Raw genomic sequence first — 23094 nt, 5'->3', positions numbered from 1 at the left:
TGAGTTGTGAAGGTGAGTTATAGAGTAGCTAACAGTTTGGTTATTTCAAAACCACTCTGATGTAGACAAAATTCAGTGTTAACCACAGGACAACAGGTCTTCCCTTATTTAAGTTAACATTTCTCATAAGTATTAAACTCGAAATAATAATTTTTCTGGATTCTGAGATTACTGTAGTGAGCCTAGTGAGTTTTATTAAGCTGTACCGTCAACGCGCATGCGTGCGGACAATTGCCGGTGAAGACTATTTTACATTTATTTCTTCCTCACAAACTATGCTTCTTAAATTAACACAATGTATGCGTTGTTCTTTTTTTATTATCGAAGAAACTTAACAAGCTCGGTCCGGCATTAATGCAATACACGAAGAATGATGGCTGATGTTGTCTATTGATATAGATGTCCGCCGTACATCTATGTGGTCTAGTGTTCGCACCTTACATTTGGAACGTTCTGATCACTTCTCCAAACGAAAACCAGTATCTACCACGTATAGTATGAGCTCAAACGTGATATATCAGTATATCGCTATTGTAAAATTGAACTAAATAAGTTGTACAAACTTATGAGTTTCAAACACTAATTCATGCTACAAATGACTGCCGAGGAAGTAATTTAAATAGAACTAATGTTAACTATATTCGCTACATCTGTCTCCTTTAGACAGGCATCTATGAAGAAGTAGATTTTTAAGTAATATAATGATACAAAATTGTAAGTATAGGTTTATTATTATTATTATTATTATTATTATTATTATACAATACAAAATAGAATACTTATAAGTGTATAATACTTATAAGTGGTAATATCAACTAAGTTGAACTACCTAACAACATAAAAATTATCAGTTATCAACAACATCACAACATTCCATTTCAAATTTCCCAGTTTCGTTCAAATGTGTTATAGCAGATTGAACATCGATGCTTGGAATTATGTCACAGTTTTTAGCTACGAATTGAACATCCCTATAAGAGTTCTTGAGGAGCATCAACACTTGGTAAAGTGCGTCTTTGGGAATAATTGTTTCAACGATGGTGACGCAAAGATAATCTGACACTCTGGTGGAATCATCTTCTGGAAACTTAGATCTAAACTGAATAGTTTCAATTCTGGTACTCTGTTCCGATTCCTCGATTGGCAAGATTTTGCAGGAATCTATTTGCAAGCTGATTTTGCCAACAGCATTTGTTGATGATGCAATTAAGGAAATAAGAAAAGTATCAGAAAGACTCGCTTCGAATATAGACACTTCTTTTACGGTGTTACTGGGCACTGTAGCATTAGTTAAATCTGAACCTCTTATGTGGCTGTCAGAGCCAAGTACTTTGCAGTTCCTAACCTGAACGTGTAATGATCCTGGAAGTAAAACTAGCAATGCAAATAAAGAGTTGATGCGCCCGTTCTCAATATCTGTGTTTGTTATGGTAAGGCTAAATGGTGTCGTCCGATATCGTTTAGATTCTATTGCATTCAAAGGAAGAACTTCTTCCCCTGGTATGACTGTGCACCTGTCTATTATACATTTTACTGGAAATACACATTTTGTCAGATCACTTACAAGTTTATACATGTCTGAGACATTCATCTTTGACCGGGAGAGAGTGAATTCTTTAGTCATATCTTGTCGTACACTTTGAGTTCGCTGAAGACTTTTCCTCTGGGCATTTTGCTGTTCAGGTCTTAAATAAATATTAACAATGTGTGTAATATCACAGTTTGTTAGGTTTATACTCTGTCTTTGGTATACTGATTCGACTGAAGATGTAAGTGCATATAGTGTAGATGATGACATACTTATTCTTTCAAAGGTGATTGATGTAACATTTTCAGGAAGAGAAAGTTTGTTTATTACATCGGGAAAGCGCATGTTGCTTAAATTTAGTCTTTTCAAATTTATCATCGATGGCAACATACCAACAAGCATCGGAACACTTGCGTCGTTCAGCAGTTCTGTACAGTGAAGGGTACACTCTTCTAATGATTCAGGTTTTGATCGTGTAACTTCCGAGATAACTTGATTACACTGAGAAATAACTTTGCACGAAACCATTTCAAGTATGTTCATTCCAACAACAAAGCCATTAAATATTACATTGTCCAATTTGAGCTTTTTCAAACGAGGACATCTTGAAACATCGAAATTGCCCTCAAATCTGACGTGGGTCAGTGACACCTCTTTTAAACTATGGCAACGTGATAAATCCAGCGTACCGCTTCCACTCACGTCCGTTTTCAATATATATACGTTTCTGAGTCGAAGGATCTCAAGTTTGGCGGTAAATGCAAACGTTATGTCTAAAGATATGTCGCCAGAAATATCAATTTCAAATAGATATTTCGCATTAACGGCCATCTCAACAATGTCGGGGCAGCATTTGACTGTCAAATATTCCAAATTATACGTAGACAAGTCTAGATGTGCGGGCATGGACAATGAGCTCACATTTAGTCGTTTCATTTCATTTTGTTTCGGCAACACAATCAAAGGACGTGACAAAGTCTTGCCAGCATTTGATGTGTGCGATGAGTCAGAATATGAACGTCTAGAGTTGGGCCACATCGTCTTCTCTTTGTTTCCGCCCTTCGGAGTCTTCTTGGATTCTGTAATTAAGCGAAGGTCGTTTATATGCAGAGATTGAAGGTTGGCGAGTTTAGAAAGGTCTAAGGTTTGTGACGACGGCCTTTGGTCGGTATGAAGTAAACCTCTTTGATTTGTTTGAATCATTGAACAATTGTCGACCGAAAAATGTTTCAGTTTGCTGCAAAACGGCAGAGCATGAAATACACTCCTTTCTATGCAAAATGTTTCCAAATTTGCCAAATTTAATTCTACAGACAGTACGCTTCTTGCAATCCGCAGTGTATGCAAATTAGAATTTTTTAATTCCTTAATCACTTTCTTCAATGCAACACATTCATCTGCTTCAGAGTTTCCAGTATACATGTATAGGAATCCAAGCGAATGTTTGTTTCTTTTAACTACAGAGGCAATTTGCTTTTCGTTGCATTGCGCCTGCAATAAAAATAAGGAGCTGATGGTATTCTTTTTGTCTATCAAATAATGAGCTGAATCTAAAGACATCTTGCCAGAATCACTGAAATGTCTCAAAACAAGTTCAGACTTTGTTGTACCATTTCTTACACTTTCATCATATCCTTTGCAGATTATGTCTTGAACAAACTTAATTTTCTCACATAAAACAAAGTCAACATCATGAAATATAGATTTCGGCAACATTCTATTGATCAAATCAGAAAATGACTCAGCAAAAAGCGATGCTCTTGTATCGTTCATCCCGCATAAGAAAACAAATATTTCCGTGAAATCCAATGCATCCGCAAAATTGTCCATACGAAAGTTCTGCAAAAAATGTTTAAATTCATCGCCATTCATAGTTGCAAGGTGCAGCGCACACAGCATTTCTTGGTATGACACATGGTAGAAACTGTATGTTTCCTGGCTACCGTAGGCCGTAGGGGATATAACTTCCTTTGATATGATTCCAATATCAAGTACTAATCGCTCGAACGACTTTGGTTTCTTCGGTATGAAGCTTCCCCGAAAGACGTATCTGTTTTCCTTGTTTCCCGCGAATAAAGCCTTAAATGCCAATTCAGCTAGAGAAAACATTGCATCCATGTTTTCCAAACAGCTTTGGCAATTATCAAAGCAAGAAGGTAAATGGCCTTTCTTTTTTATACTCGAAGTTGCGTGTTTAGCTTTGTTTGAGCGTGCAAAGAGCAAATTGATCATATTGCAGTACGTTTGGCATTTCGATTCTCCAAGCGGTTGTCCGTCATACCATAGACATACCAGGTGCATAATGATCAGGGGAATCGACGTCACACTGCTTGTATCACTTGGATCTCCATGGACGAGATCAGCGTTTCTATGTCCTTGCAAAATCGCAACAAAATCGTTTGGATTTTTCCTTCCTTCATATTTTTCATTAAGACACTGGATGAGCTTATCGATAAATAGTCCTGAAGAATTTTCATTTAGTCCTTCCATATGAACGAAGTTGACGTCCGAAATATCGTGGAGATTAAATCTACTAATCGCCCATGGTCGGGCTGTAAAAGCTAACGTGCATGTAGGTCGTTCCTTTTCAAATTCGGGTAAATCTTGATATGGCCAGTTTTCAAGTCCATCAAACAGAATTAAACAGTTCATTTTCATAACTGCTTCAAGTATTTTTCGATCATAATTTCCCTTCAGTCGACGGATTATCGACTTTTCGATGACGTTTTCGATGAAATAATCCCCGCCATCGTTTCTTACTTCATTCAAATTCACATAGAAAACAATGTCATATGTTTTGTTCAAGAACTGCAAGTTTTCCCTGATGATATCTCTGCAATACTGAGATTCTTCTGACGAATCCAGAACCTTGTAGAACGTACACCATGCGATTGCAATAAATTTACAAAATGCGGTTTTGCCAACACCGGATCTTGCAGATACAACAGTCAACTCTTGAGATGGTTTATCTTCATCCAGCAAAATATCTGCAATCTGGTCTATGTTTTCAAAGGCATTGATATTAGACCCACTCATTTGATTGCAAAGTCGCCGTTTCATCGTGGGAAGTACGTAGAAATCTAGAAGTTTTGAACTTTTCTGCTTTATAAGTGGTGAAATTGGCAACTCGCTATGTTTCACATAGTAGAAGTCAACAAGGTCTCGCTTGAATTCTGCAAGAGAGATATTTTTGAAATTAATTATATAAGATATTTGAAATGAAATGAAATAGGATAAAGGTTTTTAAGATAAAAGCGTTGCTTCTCAGGGAAGTAACGAATATAGTGGTAATACATGTGGAAAATGGTTTTATACACGGGAATTAACTGAAATCTGTACATCCAACGTGTGCGGTAAGTGGACGGGATGTTGAATATACGGGTATGTTCGGACCCGTATACTAGTATTCATAAAATTCGTACATTTTGAGTATACGGGATTCGATGTACGGGCGAGTATTAACCCGAACACCAATGTTATAATAAAAAAAATGAATTCTGTAATCAAGTTATGTCTTTTGGTATTTAATTTGATAGTATAAATGAAATGAACAACATTTTTACCATTGACACTGTAAAAAATCACTGTTACGTAGGAAAACAGGAATGTGTTGATTTGCCGCTATTACTAAAACTATGTTGATGAATGTACGGCACCGTATATCTTGAGTGGACGGACATGTTGGGTGTACGGGAATTTAAGCTCTTCCGTACACTTTGAGAATACGGGATTATACCATTCCCGTACACGATGAATATACGGGCGTGTACAATTCCCGTATGTTATGGATCTACGGAAATATACAAGTTCCCGTACACGCTGAGTATACGGAAAAGAAACAATTCCCGTACTTTATGGATATACGGAAATGTACTCAATACCGTACACCTATGTTATAAAATAGTTTTAAATTTTGTAATCAAGTAAAGTTATTTGGTGTATATATGCTATGAACAACATTTATACTATTGACTTTTATATATTTGTCCGTATTACGTAGAGAAACAGAAATGTGTTAGTAATAAGAAATTTTTGTAGAAAATGTAATGCTAGTTTGGCTTTTAAAAGCCTTTGGTAACTCCGTTTATCCATGGGTACGGGGAAGGATGTACGGAAGTCAGTACATGTGGTGCTCCGTATACGTATTCGTGTACGGGGTCAGCACACGTTGGGTGTATAGGTCCGAACACGCCCGAATATTCAATACGTACAGGACCGTACTTTCCCGTATATTCAACCATTTTTCCGCAGCGCATCTATTTTCATGTAATTCGCGCGATACCATCTGCATACTATACATGCAAATAATACATTGCGTCAATAAATGTTATCTTTCAATCATGACTTATTTAATACATACCGGTAAAATATGGTATACGATTTTTAAATAGATAACTACGACTTCTAAAGTTCTAATAATGATGACACCTAAAATAGTTTTCTAACAACAGAACTTCAAATTTCTCTATTTTTATCAAATATATATATGTGCAGACACATAGTTAATTTAAACCCTCCTCAAATGTCGGCAATATGAAATTAGATTAATTAATAAATCAATAAGAAACAATGAGCATTACTGGAAACATCTAATGCCATTTCCTGGTACGCTTGAGTCGATATCCTAATATGTTCAAAGTCAAATTAATATATACATGTATATACAAATAAGTGTGTTTTACTAAAGCCAATCAACTAAGCATTTTATATAGTATTTTGGCATTATCAGTAAATACTATCATATGACAATTGTTTTACTTAAGTACGATAATGTCTTACGTAATAAAATTACTAAATATGTTTTATAAACACTGGCAATGATTGATCGTCGTTATCGTCTAATACTAAATAAACACTAAACATAATTAATTACCTTCAAGGGCGTGCTGATTCAATGTGGGATCCCCCTGAACGGCTGATCCTAGATCTTTTATCTTTTGTCGTTCGATGAAACTGCATGTTTTCAAATCATCGAGTAGACACAGTCCTTCGTTCTGGAGTGTTTCAAGATTTGTCTCCCCTGTTTTATCTATTTCATCTATTAGACTTTGAGTCTTCTCTTCAATTTCTTCTGCCTGAACTCTGCAAGTATATTCCACTGCCTCAACCGCCGATTTTCCAATCCTCTCAAAATTAAACGGCTGCTCGTCCAAACGTTCACAACCTCCATTTTGTCGGTAACCTAATTCGTCAGCCTGGGTTTGTATTGTCGATTGAATGCTCAACTGAACACGCAAATTATCATCAATATTATCAATACCACTGTCTAAATGTCTATGGTCCTCATCGGTAGAAGCAGCATCAGTAATTTTGTTAGCCATTTCATTTAGTTATAAAAACACAACACATGTCTCTTAAACTAGACTCTGAAAATGAGTACAAGTTTACATGAAATTGAACGCTAACTTCTTATAATACGCTTCGTTAACTCCACTTAATACTTTAGGTGAATGCGGGTGTTCGGTGAACTGGATCTAAATATAGAATGTTGGAAATCTCATGCTGAAGTGTTTTATTAAGTGAATATTGATAAGCCGAATGAAGGAGGGATAGGCCGATATTTTCTTATTAAAGGCCATGACGATACAACAATCATACTACTAAATTATGATTGAAGTCCATAATTATGTGTTTATTGCACTAGAAACAATTGTAACTTTCCGTTGTAGGTAAAAGTGTGTTCATAACTTAAGTTTATGTACTTAGTAATTTGCAAATTGACATAATCAGTTATCCATGTGGAGGTTCAGGGCTTATAAATTATATAAAACACCAGTCGACCACCTTCAGAATCGCGTATGCCTTTCTCAGAAGGGATCGTTTGCGTTTTTTGGCCTCGCACGGTACAACTTGTAACAGCAGCTAATTTTGATCTAAACAAAAGGTGTTGTTTTTGCGAAAGTGTTTTGTTATTAGTATCGTATGTCATAGCACACGGTATTTTAGAAATAACTGATGATATATACATGTGGTGGCCACGGATCCGTGGTCTAGTGGTAACCTACCAAGATCCTTTACGTTGCATTATCTGTATTATCTATCTCAATATTTACAAGTTGTACATGAATTTGACAAAATAAAAGTGTTGACTTGGCTTATGTTCCTGGCGTTGAAACCTTGACACGTATTCACACGACTTAAACCATGACTATAATCACGACTATAATATCACGACGACTATAGACACGACTATTACTATATCAACGACTATGGCCACGAACAAAACTACGACTATTATTCAACGATCAAAGCCAAGATTATAATCGCGATTTATGACGCGACTATAACCACGAGTATGATCACGACTATAACCACGACTGTTATCACGACGACCGTAATTCACGACGACCATAACACGACTATAACCACGAGTATGATCACGACTATAACCTCGAGTGTTATCACGACGACCTTTATTCACGACGACTATAACACGATTATAACCACGTGTATGGTAACGACTATAACCATAACTGTTATCACGACGACCGTAATTCACGACGACTATAACACGACAATAACAACGTGTATGGTAACGACTATAATCACGACTGTTATAGCGACGACCGTAATTCACGACGACTATAACACGACTATAACCACGTGTATGGTAACGACTATAACCACGACTGTTATCACGACGACCGTAGTTCACGTCGACTATAACACGACTATAACCACGTGTATGGTAACGACTACAACCACGACTGTTATCACGATAATTTAAATCACGACGACTATAATCACGACAAAAGCAACGACTATAACCAAAAATATTCTCAAGACTATTTTAAAGATAATTACCACGAAAATATAGCCGCGGTTAAAGCCACGACTATAAGCACGATCATAACATTGGTTACGGCAATCACGACTTTAACCACGACTTTAACCACGACTATAACTATAATGCACCAGTCAATTGAAACCACGTCCCCCCCCTCCCTCATGTCCGGGGGTATACTAGGGATAGCCGGGGAGATGGGCCATGCTTTTACCTTCCAGGTGCCCCGCAGTGCCGGGTGAATGCGGTGGTTTGTCTTCCCGTCAAATATAGCGGGGAATTGGCCTTTGCCCGGGCTTGGCTGGACCGAAAGTCAAAGTCCCCGCTATTCCCCGGACCTGTGGCGGGGGGGGGGGCGTGGTTACGATTGACTGTTGCATAACCAACACAATAACCAGGGTGATAAACACAACGAGTACACCTAATAGTATAACCACGACTATAACTATAACCAACGCAATAACCGGGATGATAAACATGACGAGTACCTCCAATAGTATAACCACGACTATAACTATAACCAACGCAATAACCAGGATGATAAACATGACGAGTACCTCCAATAGTATAACCACGACTATATCTATAACCAACGCAATAATCAGGATGATAAACACGACGAGTACCTCCAATAGTATAACCACGACTATAACTATAACCAACGCAATAATCAGGATGAAAAACACGACGAGTACCTCCAATAGTATAACCACGACTATAACTATAACCAACGCAATAATCAGGATGATAAACACGACGAGTACCTCCAATAGTATAACCACGACTATAACTATAACCAACGCAATAATCAGGATGATAAACATGACGAGTACCTCCAATAGTATAACCACGACTATAACTATAACGATGAAAAATAGCCGAGGAGTTCCGAATGGAATGTTGGGAGAAACGCCTTTGAGCGGTCGGTAAAACAAGAGTTCACTGGTGGTTTAAACTAGTTTATATGCACCTAGTCTCACACTTGTTGCAACAAATATCAATAATGGTAAAATAAAATAATAAGCCTCATCCGAAGACAGTATAACTATTAAAATCAATATATAGTAAAAATTGCACATTAAATAACCGTATTATATACAAATTGTACAACAATATACATGTAACACACATTTCAAAATTCAACATAAAACACAAACATAAAGGCAGGGGCGGATCCTGGAATTGATGTTAGAGGGGGTGTAAATTTAACAATAACTAATCCGAAATTTAAGCAAATTTTATGACTTTTCTCTCCAATATTGACTTAAAAAGTAAATTAGGACGATTTTAGGGGAAAGAGTGCCGGGTGCGCCCCCCCCCCCCCCCCCCACCGAAACTGCTTCTGGTAATTGAAACAACCGGACAAATCTGTTTTGAAAAACGTAAACAATTGTTTTTTTTCAAGTATGTTTCTATACATATAATGTACTATGTTCCTCCCTAAATATATTTACAATATGCAAACAGTGCGCTGATTGTAAAGTGATGCGTCAAGTCCAAAGAGGCACATTTAAACCCTAATTTGAATTTTTTTCAGAGTGTAGTCGACACACTAAAATTCTGCGTTACATTATACGTCCTCGAAATACACAATATTTATTCGGATACTTAAATTACAATTTGTACACAAAATTGCAAGGGGAAGACCGCACTTTTCAAGAAAAATAAACTTATGATATAAATTATATGCACACAACAGTAAATATACAGAATTGAGAAGAATTCTTATCGGCTTATCCGACAGGGGCAGCTCCAGGATGGAGGCGTAACTTAGGGGCTTAACAATGACTTGCGTCCCTCCCTCAGAACCGAAATTCATTCGGGTTATAATGTTGGTAGTAGGTGGGGGAAACATGCCCACAATTACTAGCAAATATGGTGCATTTTGGGCGTATTTTATTACTTTTTTCTTCTAAATTTCAATGAAGAGTAAACATCTAGTGTTCAATATCTCTTCTGTCCTTTCGTATTTTATGCTGTTTATAATGGTGTAGAGGACACATCTGTTCACCTTCACTTAAACGTTGGCAACTAAATGACCAGTTAAGTCTTTGCAACGAATTAAGTCAGAAGGGACGGCACTTTTCCCGTATTTTCCCAATACGTATAAACATTTATTTAAACGTCAATTTTTCTCTCACATCACTGCGCATGCGTCTTTACTCTTTGATCCGTATTTCCGCTCATACTCTTCGACGTCCTTTAAATAGGACAAGGGAGGCCACCTGTTTTCTTCCACATAGTTTTTATTATCTCCCTTGAGTTGTGGAAATTCAGGTCTCTTCTCGAAGGCTAAGTAGTTACTCGCAATAAAAAACAGACACCAGTTTGCGATTTGTGAAGCGTTGTAGGCCTGAAAAGAAAAATAAGGTTTATAAACAAAAAAGCTCCATTATTAAATCATAATATAAAATTTAACAGAAGATTCTATATTTTGCCGAGAGCGTTAGTAAAAAACTATTGGGCAATGAATTATTTTAGAATAAGAATATACAAATTTTTGCTTAAACACGTATCTGCTAGTTGCAGATTAGTAGTTGTAGAATAACTCAATTTTAACTAATAATGTACAAACAACAAGTAAATGTTTCATAAACAAATACTATTTACAATAAGGATTTTGATTCAATATAGCCGAATCTATAACAGCTATTATTTTATTATTGACTTGAATCTTATTTTAGATATTTTTATTCTTCAATTTTGGTTATTAAGTGTTACACGTAATAAAACTTCCACCGGAATAATTCCAACCGTTGACACAATCAAAATCTCGTTATTATTATGCACCAGTCAATTGTAATCACGGCTCCCCCAGGTCCGGGATTCCGGGGAAAAGCGGGGACTTTGACTTCCGGTCAAGCCAAGCCCGGGTAAAATCCCCGCCCTGCGGGAACAAACAGCTGATAAAATCCCCGCTAAATGCCTCCGCAACCCCGGACACTAGGTAAGGCCAATCTCCGCTATATTTGGCGCGAAGCCCATTTCCTCAGCTATCCCCAGACCTGGGGGGGGGGGGGGCGTAGTTACAATTGACTGGTGCATTACACTTTCAATTCACACACACCTGTGACGTCAGCAACAATCCGATGACGTCAATTTCCGAACGTTCGATCTGCTTGGTCACACTCCTGTCAATCTCTTTGGTGATGTAGAGTTCACAGAGGTTTATCAGGCGTCTCTGACCATACTCGTCGGCAAGAACAATGATGCCGACGGCGTCGGAATCCTCAATGGGTGAATGGTCGGTGTAGAGATACTCGAGGAATGCCAAGAAGGTCTCTTCTGTTGTATTTGGTATGTGAATCTGCAAAATATAGTCGTTCATAAATACCGTAATGTTAACATAATCGTTTATATTATATACCCATCATAAATCCACACGCAATACATATCGCAAAATACGGTAGTCTGTATTCCACTCCAGTACAATACGACCGTATTCCACTCTCATGACGTCACGTCATAACAAGTATCGTTGCGCGATGTTAAAATGACGTCAAAAAACAAAACAGTGCATCGTTAAAATGACATTGATTATGAAAACATGTGGCTTTGAAGTGATCTAACCAGTAATGTATATAAGAAAAGGATTATTAGTACTGCGTTATTTTTCGGAATGTCGTATTCGACTCTCGTGGATTTTGCAGATTTTGAAGCAAGACGAGTGAGATCCGACTCTGCACTCGAGTCGAATACAACCTCCCGGATCAAAACGCAGTACTAATAACCCTATTATACACACCGTCGGTGACAAGGCGGTTTAAAGTGACACTTTTAATCACAATCATTACATACACATGTATAGTATATACATTTTGAGTGATACACCTTCAACTAATTACTAAATAATGCATTTATGGAAAATAGTAATATAATGATAACAAGATTGTTACCATGTATTTAATAGCTGAAAACGCAAAACAATCAATGTTAAATGACTGGTGAGTGCTAAAAGATTTAGTGTGATCACCTTTCGTCACATAAGGTAGAATTTCCGTGTTTTCTGCACCTCTCTTTCAAATTAAACTTGTTATCCTTCAAAGGAACCATTGTTTTTGACATTTATCCATTCCTTTTGGTATAGTAAAACAACTGTATTAATTGTGGTAAATCTTATTTGGTAGTAAGAGTGCATCTTTAACAAACCGTCGTTTACTGAATTTTACTGAAGCATGACTGCAATATCATAATTTCAATACCATATACAACTTTTCTAAGCAATCCCTGTCCTATTATATTTTATCATGTATAGCATGAATGATAATGAATCTTGGTGTATGCGAGCATTTAAAAAAAAATGATTGAACTAGAAAAGTGGTCCCTTGTGATAATAAAAAGTATTTCACTCTCTGACGCACGAGTTACAACAACAGCAAAGAAACATTAAACCACGTGACTACCGAATGAATGACGTCAAAAGAGGAATAATAATTCAACATTATTTGCAAAAAATAACAAAAAACTATGTTATACATTTATAAATCTAAGTTATCCATTTGTAATAAGCTATGAATGCATTTTTACCTCCGTCATGTTAGACTTGCTCTCCACAAAGTTCCCACTAAACATGGCCGCCATGACGTCACATCGCGTACTCAACACACACTTGTTTGCGTATATATGAGAACCTGGAAGGGACAACAAACAACATTGGTTACATGTTAATCTCGTGCCCTCAAATTTCCTTTGACAAAACTTACGGCCATATGTTGGCTACATGTCTTCTTTATATTTTGTTGTTAAGAAATGCGCCAATTTGGGTACATGTCTGGAAACCAGTGCTTAATAAAAGATTAGATCGAATTTTTTATCATTTACGCTATAAAATTGATGTTTAATGGCTAAATGCGTTTCAAACGCTTTAAGAAAAAAAGAAATTTTCGGCAGTTTACCAACAATTGGGATCTGTTCTATTGTATTATATGACTGATTTGATGCAAAATGAGTTGATTCTGATACAATTTATTTTAAGAAAAGGTCAAAACTGTCAATTTGTGAGAGTGCAGCTTTAAAACATTAAAAACGAAACAAAACACACTACCCCATTTTCGTGAAAAAAAACTTTTTCTTGCATCTTCAAATATGGGCTGGATATGTAATTTGTGTTTGTCATTCACTCTATACCAGATATTCTAGCACACCGGATAGGCATTTCCGGTGACGTCAGCCGTGCTGGAAAATCCCATCTGGCATCCCCCCATGCCAGATGAGTCACGCGCTGTGACGTAATACTTTTTATCTCTTTTATTATATACTTTAAGTAACCATGATTATGAGATTTCAATAGATGAGTTCCATAAACATTAACTTTGCAAAAATATATCTTCACAACAACGAAATAACCCTTCAAAGACTTGATATCGAAGGAACTTATTGACGTTGACAGTGAATAAAAATACTGCGCGACATGACGTCAGTAAACATTATCGCACGCGCTTTTTGGTGAAATGTACAAAAAAATGAGCTTTTTTTATGCAGTTTCTTCACACAAAAAATTAATTAAGGTATGCTAGAAAAAATATCTATCATGTGTATCCGTTCCGGACAGAAAAATCCGACCCTCGGGCACGCTGCGTAGCCGGTAACGAGGCAAGCCTCGTTACCAGGCAACGCAGGTGCCCTCGGGTCGGATTTTTCTATCCGGAACGGGAACACATGACAGATATTATTAAGATTCTAAGATACCTTTGCAAAATGGATTGAAACTTTACCAACCTCCAACGTTAAAAACGACGTCCGCGCCATCCGCATTGTTAAAGAACAACTGTTTCATACGAGCGCCTGTCTCGTCATTCAAGAACGTGCCAATACTTGGATTCAGGAACTCTTGTTCTGTGAGCAGATTATTACAAATCGTCTCCAAGTAGCTCAGTCGGAAGATCTTTGCAACGCGCTCTAAGTCTTTGATCTCGTCCTCGCTGACTTCATCTGGGTCAGGGAAACGCGGGACGCCTGGTTGGATGAAAAAACGGTTATTAGTCATGCACGTGGTAATGTTGTCTTTTCGTTTGACCAAAAAACAATATAAATTTTGGAAATGTATTCAGTCGACCAAAGGAAATTGTGATTGTTTATTCTCTCGACCAAAAAAGATTCTAGAGGGTTTTTCACTCGACCAAAACAAACATGGTATTTAATTATCTCGACCAATAGAAACAGTGGACAGTTACACACTCGACCAAGAGAAACAGCGGACAGTTATAGACTCGACCAATGGGAACCGTGGACACTTATACACTCAACCAATAGAAACAGTGGACAGTTATACACTGGATCATGAATGTTTTTAACTTGTTGACGTTTACCTGAATACAAGAATTCCAGAACTCTGATGAATGTCTTGGCCAATATATCCTCGCTTAGTTCCACAACAGTGTGCGCTCGTGATTGACCTTCACCTTTGACCTCGGCATCCTTTCCATACACAGCAGCGATTCCAGGGACCGCACCGGAATTAAGCTGCTCAAATGTGAAGTTGTCTATGGCGTTTATTTCTTTCATCTGGTTGTTCTACAAAAATGTTATCGATTTTGTCAAGGTTATATCTTTATTGAGCATAAATATATAGCGCTACTTTCCACTTTCTGTTTATGACGTCAGTGACTTGACGTTCAAAGAAGGATTTTGTTCAGTTTAAGAAATAAAGAAATAAACATAACAACAAAACTAATGCATAATAATTGCACATCAGTTGCAAAATAGTGCACACCGCATCAAGTACATGTAAGTATCGCGCATTACAAAAATATACGTAATTGCCGGAAGTAACATTAGCGACATCGATTTTGGACAATCACTATCGATTGTCGCCGCCCTTATTTTGACAGCGATGATTTATCGATTGTATACATCACATACCTTAATAATCCAAAACAAAACCATTCAACGACATTTTTGTTTAAAAAGAAGAAAAAAAATTAATAAAGCATACCTTTATCGGTTTCGAAACTCCGAATATTTTAGCAAACATCTTGGAGGCGGCACACAACACGAGTGAATGGGCGTCAAGACTGTGACTGCCGGCCAACCGGAATGTGACGTCACAGTGACGAGGATCTTGTAACATCCGGTACCAGTCCTCACCAAACGTGGACGTCTCAATGTCGATTTTTGGCGCGAAACCTGTGAATTGTTAAAAATTAATGTAAGATTTTATCACTTCTTTGACGAAAAACCGAATTGGCGCAAAATGCTCAGTACTTAAAAAAGAGTTTCACAAAACGCGTATTATCACTGAAAACGTTTATTTCTAGTAATATGTGAATAGTTTGTCCGGCTGGCGCAGTGTTTAGTGCAGTTGCTTCCCATAAAGGCTTCCTGGGTTCGATTCCCGGCCTGGATGAATTTGAGTTTGCATGTTGGTGGTCACCTAATATGTGGATTTTCTCCAGGCTTTTCGGTTCCCCAAGAACACAAGAGCGCGCTCCCACTTAACATTGTTCCAACGACAGTAACTAAGCATACGTTAATATAGCTTTCCTTACAACCGTTTTAAAATAAATAAAGTTAAAAATTCCACACACCTGGAATAGCCTAAACGATTTTCATAATGTATGTATGTTCATGATTAGCTTGACAACGGCATCCTCGGCACCCCAGTGTATTATTAGCTATATACTATTTATATTTGAGTCCATGCGTCCATGGGTCTATAATATTTATATAGGTTAAGTTACACTGGGGTGCCGAGGATGGACAACTGCGATGTACCCAACAACGCCAATGATGATCCCTACCTAATAAGAAAAGTCATCAACCACTTTTTTGGTATCAACTTGACAACCAAAGGGCTTACCTGTTTGGGGCATAACTGGCGGATCTGGGATGGCCTTTTTCGATTTACCGAAAAAACCCTTGGATTTCTTTGTCTTTGGTGCGTTCAGAACTGACCGTATCTTAAAGATACAAGATACATGTATAAGATACAATATTTTTGTCAGAGGTATTTCTCTGCTTTGAGTGGTCACTGGCTGAAGTTCGTCTTTCGGCAAAGGAGGTAAGACACGAATAAGGGTAGTTGAAGAGTTGTTTGTTACAAGATACAAGACTATTTATTTAAAGTCGGGTATTTTCCGACAGGAATAACAAACATACACATGTACATAACATATCAAAGAGTTGATGACCTTTTAAGCTATGTAAATGGTTAAATGGAACTTAATTGTTCTTCGGGGGGAAAAGCCTAAATCCCTTATCTTATACAGTTACACATAAATAGTCATCAGAATGCATTCCGACAGATATAGCATGCTATTTCGTTTACGACAAAGTTACCCGAAACCGTATTATGAAAATAGTGACACAGCCAATAGGATGTGAAAGAGTGGAAATACGGATACTTTTGCTTTATTTTGTGTTTCAAACAGCTTTTATTGATCAGGATATTTTCACAATCATGGATTTAAATAGAATTACAGTCGAAACCTGAGAAAGCTTAGATATGTAGAACGAATTCGGTGATTTACATCGAGTTCGAGCCAACGAGGAAATCGAGCCAAGCGAGCTCGAACCAACGATGTTCGAATGTTATATCCATGTCATCTGTGTCATTTGGAACCAAGAGCGGGCTTAAATTTTAAAGAAGAGAAAAATACCAAATCGATATTTTCACTGTTTGAAACAGAAAAATATCAATATTATTTCACTGATAAACCCCTCTCTATATACCACCGGAAAGTGTATACTTAAAAGTAAAAAAAAAGGCAAAGAAGACACGCCCTATTAAAGTTCCAAAGAAAAAACTTACTGCTTCATCAAAGCAGATCTTCAGTCCCTTCTGGGTGAGGGCGCTGGTTTCACAGTATTTGAGTCCTTGAGTCTTGGTAAGCTTGTCGATGTCGGCTGCGGATACTGCGGACGGCAGGTCTGCAATACATAACATAAATACCAATCTGCAGAAAGTAACATTTTAAACAACCAGCGGCAAAAAGCCTTTTTACGGTCTGTAGTTAAAACTTTCTTTACAGTCTACATACAGTTTGCAACAAAAAGTATTTGAACTCTCAGCAACGAATGAGTTTGTCTCGTATTTATACAATATATTTTTACAGAAGTCTTGCAGAGTGCGTACAGTATACGAAGTGCGCCTACAATAAACGACTTTCGCGTTACTTTGCAAAAGGCAAGAAACAACTTATAAATTCTCTATATCATATTCTGTATGATGATGTCAGTTGACCAATTTGCACGCGAAAACCCATCATCATCAATCATTATACAATATTCTTTTTTACAGAAGTCTTGCAGAGTAGAATTTTAGCTACATTTGACCAATTTAGCATCGTACAGTATACAAAGTGCGACTGCAATAAACAACTTTCGGGCTACAACGCATTCTGTACATAGTCAGTTGACCAATTTGCACGCGAAAAAACACTTATTTCTACTGAAGGTTCCACTTGTGTACTTAACATTAAAAACCCCGATAGATTTTGTTTTGCTTTGAACGTCGTTACAAGTCACTTCCAAATTGGTGTAATTTGCCCTTAAAGCTGCACTCTTACAGATTTACCGATTTGACAGCTTTTTTTTTATTTTGTCTTGGAATGAGCCATTTTTTTGGCGTAAATATCGGGAAACAACTGATATAAGACTGCTGACAAAAGATCAGCTTTTAAATGCAGTCGAATGTTTTTCAATTATAACACATTTTAAATTAATTTGGTATTTTTTGCAGCAGATCGACCTACCAGCTTTGCAACCGACTAGTACAATCGGAGTATTTGGGCAGAAATGTCTCACTTCCGGTAGCCATTTTGGCTCCACGTTTTCAAATGAAGATGGTCTGCTAAGGTCAAAACAGATGAAAAACACGTCCGTCCCTGGATAGGAAAGGGGTCTGAGGCGGTCGTAATCCTCCTAAAAAAGAATTTATTGGAATTAAATCAAGCAGCAGTGGTGGATCCGGAAATTCAAACTGAGAGTGGGGCAGGGGGTTGGGGGGGGGGGGGGAGTGCACAATCGTCAAACACTCTCAGAACGTTTATTTCACTGAGGTATTGAAATGACAAATTTATCTGTTCTTGTACACGTAGCTACAACTACATGTAAAATTGCAGTTGAGTTTAAAACTCATTTGCGAAGTTCTCTTTAAACTCAGACTCCCTGATACGTTTACATGAACGTGTTACACAACACTGGATGTCGTAGTACATCTAAAAATGTCCCCACGTACACGTGCACTCAAGCCCCCCCCCTCCGCCCTGGATCCGCTACGGTGCTCTCCGTTATAATTGAACGCCGACTTACCTGTCCCGCGGTATCCCAGAGGCCCAAATTGACCGGTTTCCCATCAACCATTACATTGGCAGAGTAATTGTCGAACACTGTCGGGACGTATTCCGACGGGAACGCGTTTGTTGTGTATGATATAAGAAGACAACTCTTGCCGACGCCGCCGTCGCCGACAACTAATAGTTTTATGTTCTCCATTGTTGCCGAGTCCTGCACAAATATATATATATATATATTTTTATTTATGTTATGTTATGTTCAATGTAACATATGCAGTTAAAAAATAGATATCTTAGAATATATTAAAATTTAAAAAGTGTAAAAAACAACAACACTACTATACAGTAGCAACATTATTATGGACACGAACATTGAGGATTATGTTTTTAAAATTTCGCGCCAGCAAATGTACTGTACTGTTTACAGTATAGTTTATTTATAAACTAAGATCATTACTGTATATATCCACTGGCAATAATAAAATAATAGTTAAGATTCGAGCTTACCGGTCAAATGTATTCTCTGTATTGTAAATTCTTGAAGTTTAAATCTACACAAATATACTATCACAATTTCAGATATCACAATAATAAATAAAATTGAGAATATTTCGCGTTTACATACAAACTGTCAACGCTATATTTAAAGTGATCTTCGACTTCTATAAATAACATCCAATAGCATGCGGATTTTCGAGTAACTAAAAATAGATATTAACACTGTACATGTATTGGTAAGGGGAGGTAATGTTGTAAAATATGCAGTTTGTAGATATATACATGTACTTCCGTAATTTTGTAAACACGAGGACTTAAAAGAGATATAGGTGATTTGTAACTGCTTTGGAAAGATGTATGCATGTAAAGATCGCACGTTCTATGTAAACAGTGGAAATCTTATGATCGTTTGTGTGTTCAGTCAGTCATTTTATACAAATTGGTCTTAATCGCGCTATGTACAACACACGCATATAGCATTATAATATGATCTACATTTGTACATGTACTAATGTAGCATCTTATGTAAATGCAGTATCCTCAGTGTATAACTATATGACATTATGATGATTTGTAGTATCATATATTAGGTGTTAGTATCATAGATTATATTACGGCATAATTGTAGTATCCTAATTACCGACCGTACGTGGCATATTGCTGCAAATACATGCCCGTGTCATTTTAATATAGTCTAATGTATTATTATGTCAGAATTATTTGAAGAATCATATAGACAATAACGGAATATTTTCTAACTATCCTAATTGAACCGTTTGTAAAATCATAATGTAGATGTTGGATGGTTTGTAAAATCATAATAAATATAACTGATAGAATCGATCGTAGTATCATTATTTTCCATCTATTTGTCAAACTAATTAGTCATGCTACTATATGTTGTATAAGTTAAATTAGCCAGCTGAACTGACATTTTACTAGCAAAATAATATGCTGGCATATTATAGTAGAACGTAATTATTTGATGTGCTATTTTAATAACATCCTCTTTTTGAACACAGCCTTTATATTAGATTATTATTTCTGGTATACTTACAGAATGTCATTGAAAGACAAAGTCTGCGTCGTGACAGGAGCTACACGGGGCATCGGCCGCGGGATCGCCTTGCAGCTAGGCGCACAAGGTGCCACCGTCTACGTCACCGGAAGGACCCTCAAAGCCAAGGATGATGCCCAATTTCCGGGTTCCCTCGAACAAACGTGTGAGGAGATCGAATCCAGGGGAGGCAAATGCATCCCTGTACAATGTGATCACAAGATCGACGACGATGTTAAGAAATTGTTTGAAAAGGTTGCTCGGGAACAGAATAACCGTTTAGATGTTCTCGTTAACAACGCGTTCTCGGCATTCAGCGCATGCGTAGATAACGTCAAAGTGCCTTTCTGGGAACTACCTGATAATATCTATGATGAGCTGAATCAAGTTGGTTTACGAAACCACTACCTATGTTCGGTTCTAGCTGCTCGTCTGATGGTACCCCGGAAGTCGGGACTGATTATTAACATTTCCGGTCACGGGGGAATGACGTATACGTTAAACGTGCCGTACGGTATCGGAAAAGAAGGCTGTGATCGAATGGCTGTTGACTGCGCACGAGAGTTGAGGGAGCATAACGTCGCCTTCGTGTGTCTTTGGCCTTGCGTGGTTAAAACTGAGGGCTCACAAGCAATCTTCAAGGATCCGAAATTGTCAGCCACCATGGCTGTCGAGGCTGGTGTTAGTGAACAAATTCTGAGAGACAACTACAAATACGGGGAGTCGGTAGAGTACGTCGGAATGTGCGTCGTCCAACTCGCAAATGACACAAATATCATGAAAATGAGCGGGAAAGTGCACATAACCTCAGACCTCGGGGACCACTATGGGTTTAGGGATGATGATGGCCATAAGCCTATAAACATACGCCGAATAAACTGTCTGCTGAAATTCGCGCCATCTTGGATTTCCTGGGTGTCAAATTTTGTTCCAGACTTTGTTAAAATTCCGTCATGGCTTATGTCATTTGCTGGGCACAAATTAAACTAAAATTATGCAATGACTGACAAACCTGAATAAGAATGTAAGCATGAATGTAATCGCCAGCTCTGGCAATTAAAATGTATATACAAGTAAAATGTATGGTTACATGTTTGTTGTTTTTAACTTTTTATATAATTGACGCTCATTGAGATCAAGAAAGTTCTCATTATTCATGTTAAATTGAGTCTACTTGTAGTGCATAATTCATAGTTTGTTTTCGCTTTTTATATGGATTAGTTTTTTCTTCGATCTTAAGTGAAAACGATACTGCATGTACATAGTTTCTCATGAAAACACATCTTCTCAAGCAGTGACAACCTTGGTTCATAAAGGTATTCTTTGGTAAGATTCTAATAAAAAGGATAACCTTTATTCAATATCATGAGCATATCGCTTCGAGAAAGGTGAAATTATCACAACGAATATGTAAATACATTTATGTTCTCACAGGCGAACACCAGTAATAAGAGGCATACCCAACCCCCTTTCGGTAAGCTTTTCAATGGGTTTTATGGAATACCAAACACCCTTTTTGATGTGCATCATTCAATGGGGGGGGGGGGGGGTAATGAATGTTCGGTATCGACGATGTGGTCCGCTGTACACAGATGGGAAAACATGGTAGAATTCGGTGCCAATAAATTCGGCATGTGTGTGGGTGTGTGTGCGTGTGTGCGTGTGCGTGTGTGCGTGTATGTGTGTGTGTGCGTGCGTGCGTGCGTGCGTGTGTGTGAACTATGTTTACTTACATTGCATATGTATGTTTATATATAAGGTCAGTACTGGTGCAGCAAAATTATGTGAAGAAATTCTTACCAGAACAGACCAATAAATAATGTTCAGTCCCCCAACATCACGGTGCATGCACCCCGGGAGTAGTCTTGAAGGGGGAAATTAACCAAGCAATAAGTTATATGTCATGTAACTATGTTGTCGTTGATTGGTTTGATTAACGGTGACACTGAATCTATCGGTAGAAGAATCGATCGAGAACAGGAGTGGCTATACGAAAATCGTATTATTAATTCGATCTGAGATAGTTTGGCACAATCGGCTATCTCCGGCAACCTTCGAGGTAGATGTCAATCCTGTTAGATAATGGCCGAGGTGTTCCGATTGATTGTGACAGTTTTATTGTCCCATATGCACGTGCAGTCGATTGTTTACATTCATACATTTGTAACATACATGAGCCCCTCCATCCGAAGCGAAATTTATTTGGTTAAAGTGTTGGGAGGGGGTTTGGTTACTTGCCCTAGATAATTTTTAACAAAATGGTGCGTTTTGGGCGTATTTTATTACCTTTTCTCCTATATTGAAATAAAAAGTAAACTTGACAGGTTTGAGGGGCGACGCCGGTTTTACCCCCCCCCCCCCACCTGGATCCACTTGTGTACATACCTGTTGTATCATCACTGTTCAACGTGAATAAGATTCATAAATTATATCTTTTATAATTGCCTCCTACTGCTTTAAATTTGGATTCTATGAATTGGTCTTCAGAATGCCGTTGCATAATATCAAGTTATGCCGGCACCAGTTAATTGTAACGACGATCCCTTCCCCTAGGTTTGGCGATAGCCGGGGGAATCGGGCCGTGTTTTTACCTTCTAGGTGGTCCCGCAGTGCCTGGTGAATGCGGTGGTAATGTCTTCGCGCCAAAAATACGAGGCGGGGAATGGGCCTACCTAGGGTGCCTGGTGTGCGGTGCATTTGGCGGGGATTTTTCCAGCAGTTCGTTTCCGCAGGGCGGGGATTTTACGCGGGATTGGCAGGACTGAAAGTCGAACTCCCGCTTTTCCCCGGACCTGGGGGCGTGATAACAATTGACAAGTGCATTACAATGTACCATGTACGTAGTAGTCGACGGTCGTATATGAATCATCGTGTTATAACAACATAATATTTGTTCTGAAGTGCAAATTATTGAAGATAAATGGATAGTTCATTTGTTATATGAGATCTTAAGTTCCTACGGAAAACTTATACTCGGGGAATAAGAATTCTT

General features: G+C 37.8%; 3 protein-coding genes across 7 annotated transcripts; 1 reads left to right on the top strand and 2 right to left on the bottom strand.

Moving 5' to 3' along the window:
* Window positions 1-720: 720 nt before the first annotated feature.
* On the bottom strand, window positions 721-6921 carry LOC128213055 (uncharacterized). Its single transcript, XM_052918553.1, has 2 exons — window positions 6402-6921; window positions 721-4701 (listed from the first exon to the last, which is right to left on the bottom strand). The coding sequence occupies exons 1-2, from the start codon at window positions 6847-6849 to the stop codon at window positions 848-850; spliced, it is 4302 nt and encodes a 1433-aa protein (XP_052774513.1). The 5' UTR covers window positions 6850-6921; the 3' UTR covers window positions 721-847.
* A 2727-nt stretch (window positions 6922-9648) lies between these two features.
* Window positions 9649-20234, bottom strand: LOC128214190 (rho-related protein racA-like). Of its 2 annotated transcripts, none has more exons than XM_052920532.1 (11): window positions 20103-20234; window positions 18564-18758; window positions 18005-18173; window positions 17062-17180; window positions 16111-16210; window positions 15247-15437; window positions 14621-14825; window positions 14031-14267; window positions 12840-12943; window positions 11380-11619; window positions 9649-10665 (listed from the first exon to the last, which is right to left on the bottom strand). In XM_052920532.1, the coding sequence occupies exons 2-11, from the start codon at window positions 18744-18746 to the stop codon at window positions 10450-10452; spliced, it is 1764 nt and encodes a 587-aa protein (XP_052776492.1). In that variant the 5' UTR covers window positions 18747-18758; window positions 20103-20234; the 3' UTR covers window positions 9649-10449. The 2 variants fall into 2 exon arrangements, with proteins under 2 accessions (XP_052776492.1, XP_052776491.1); XM_052920531.1 differs by lacking the exon at window positions 20103-20234 and adding an exon at window positions 19055-19183.
* LOC128214191 (dehydrogenase/reductase SDR family member 1-like) lies at window positions 19336-21170 on the top strand. Of its 4 annotated transcripts, none has more exons than XM_052920533.1 (2): window positions 19336-19374; window positions 20105-21170. In XM_052920533.1, the coding sequence occupies exon 2, from the start codon at window positions 20106-20108 to the stop codon at window positions 21090-21092; it is 987 nt and encodes a 328-aa protein (XP_052776493.1). In that variant the 5' UTR covers window positions 19336-19374; window position 20105; the 3' UTR covers window positions 21093-21170. The 4 variants fall into 4 exon arrangements, with proteins under 4 accessions (XP_052776493.1, XP_052776495.1, XP_052776496.1 ...); XM_052920535.1 differs by having other exon boundaries at window positions 19344-19400; XM_052920536.1 differs by having other exon boundaries at window positions 19366-19456.
* Window positions 21171-23094: the final 1924 nt, after the last annotated feature.

This window comes from Mya arenaria, chromosome 13 (assembly GCF_026914265.1).
Source record: "Mya arenaria isolate MELC-2E11 chromosome 13, ASM2691426v1".
Classification (NCBI taxonomy): Eukaryota; Metazoa; Mollusca; class Bivalvia; order Myida; family Myidae; genus Mya; species Mya arenaria.
Note: the sequence above shows the minus strand (reverse complement) of the source record. Positions and strands in the feature narration are given on the sequence as shown.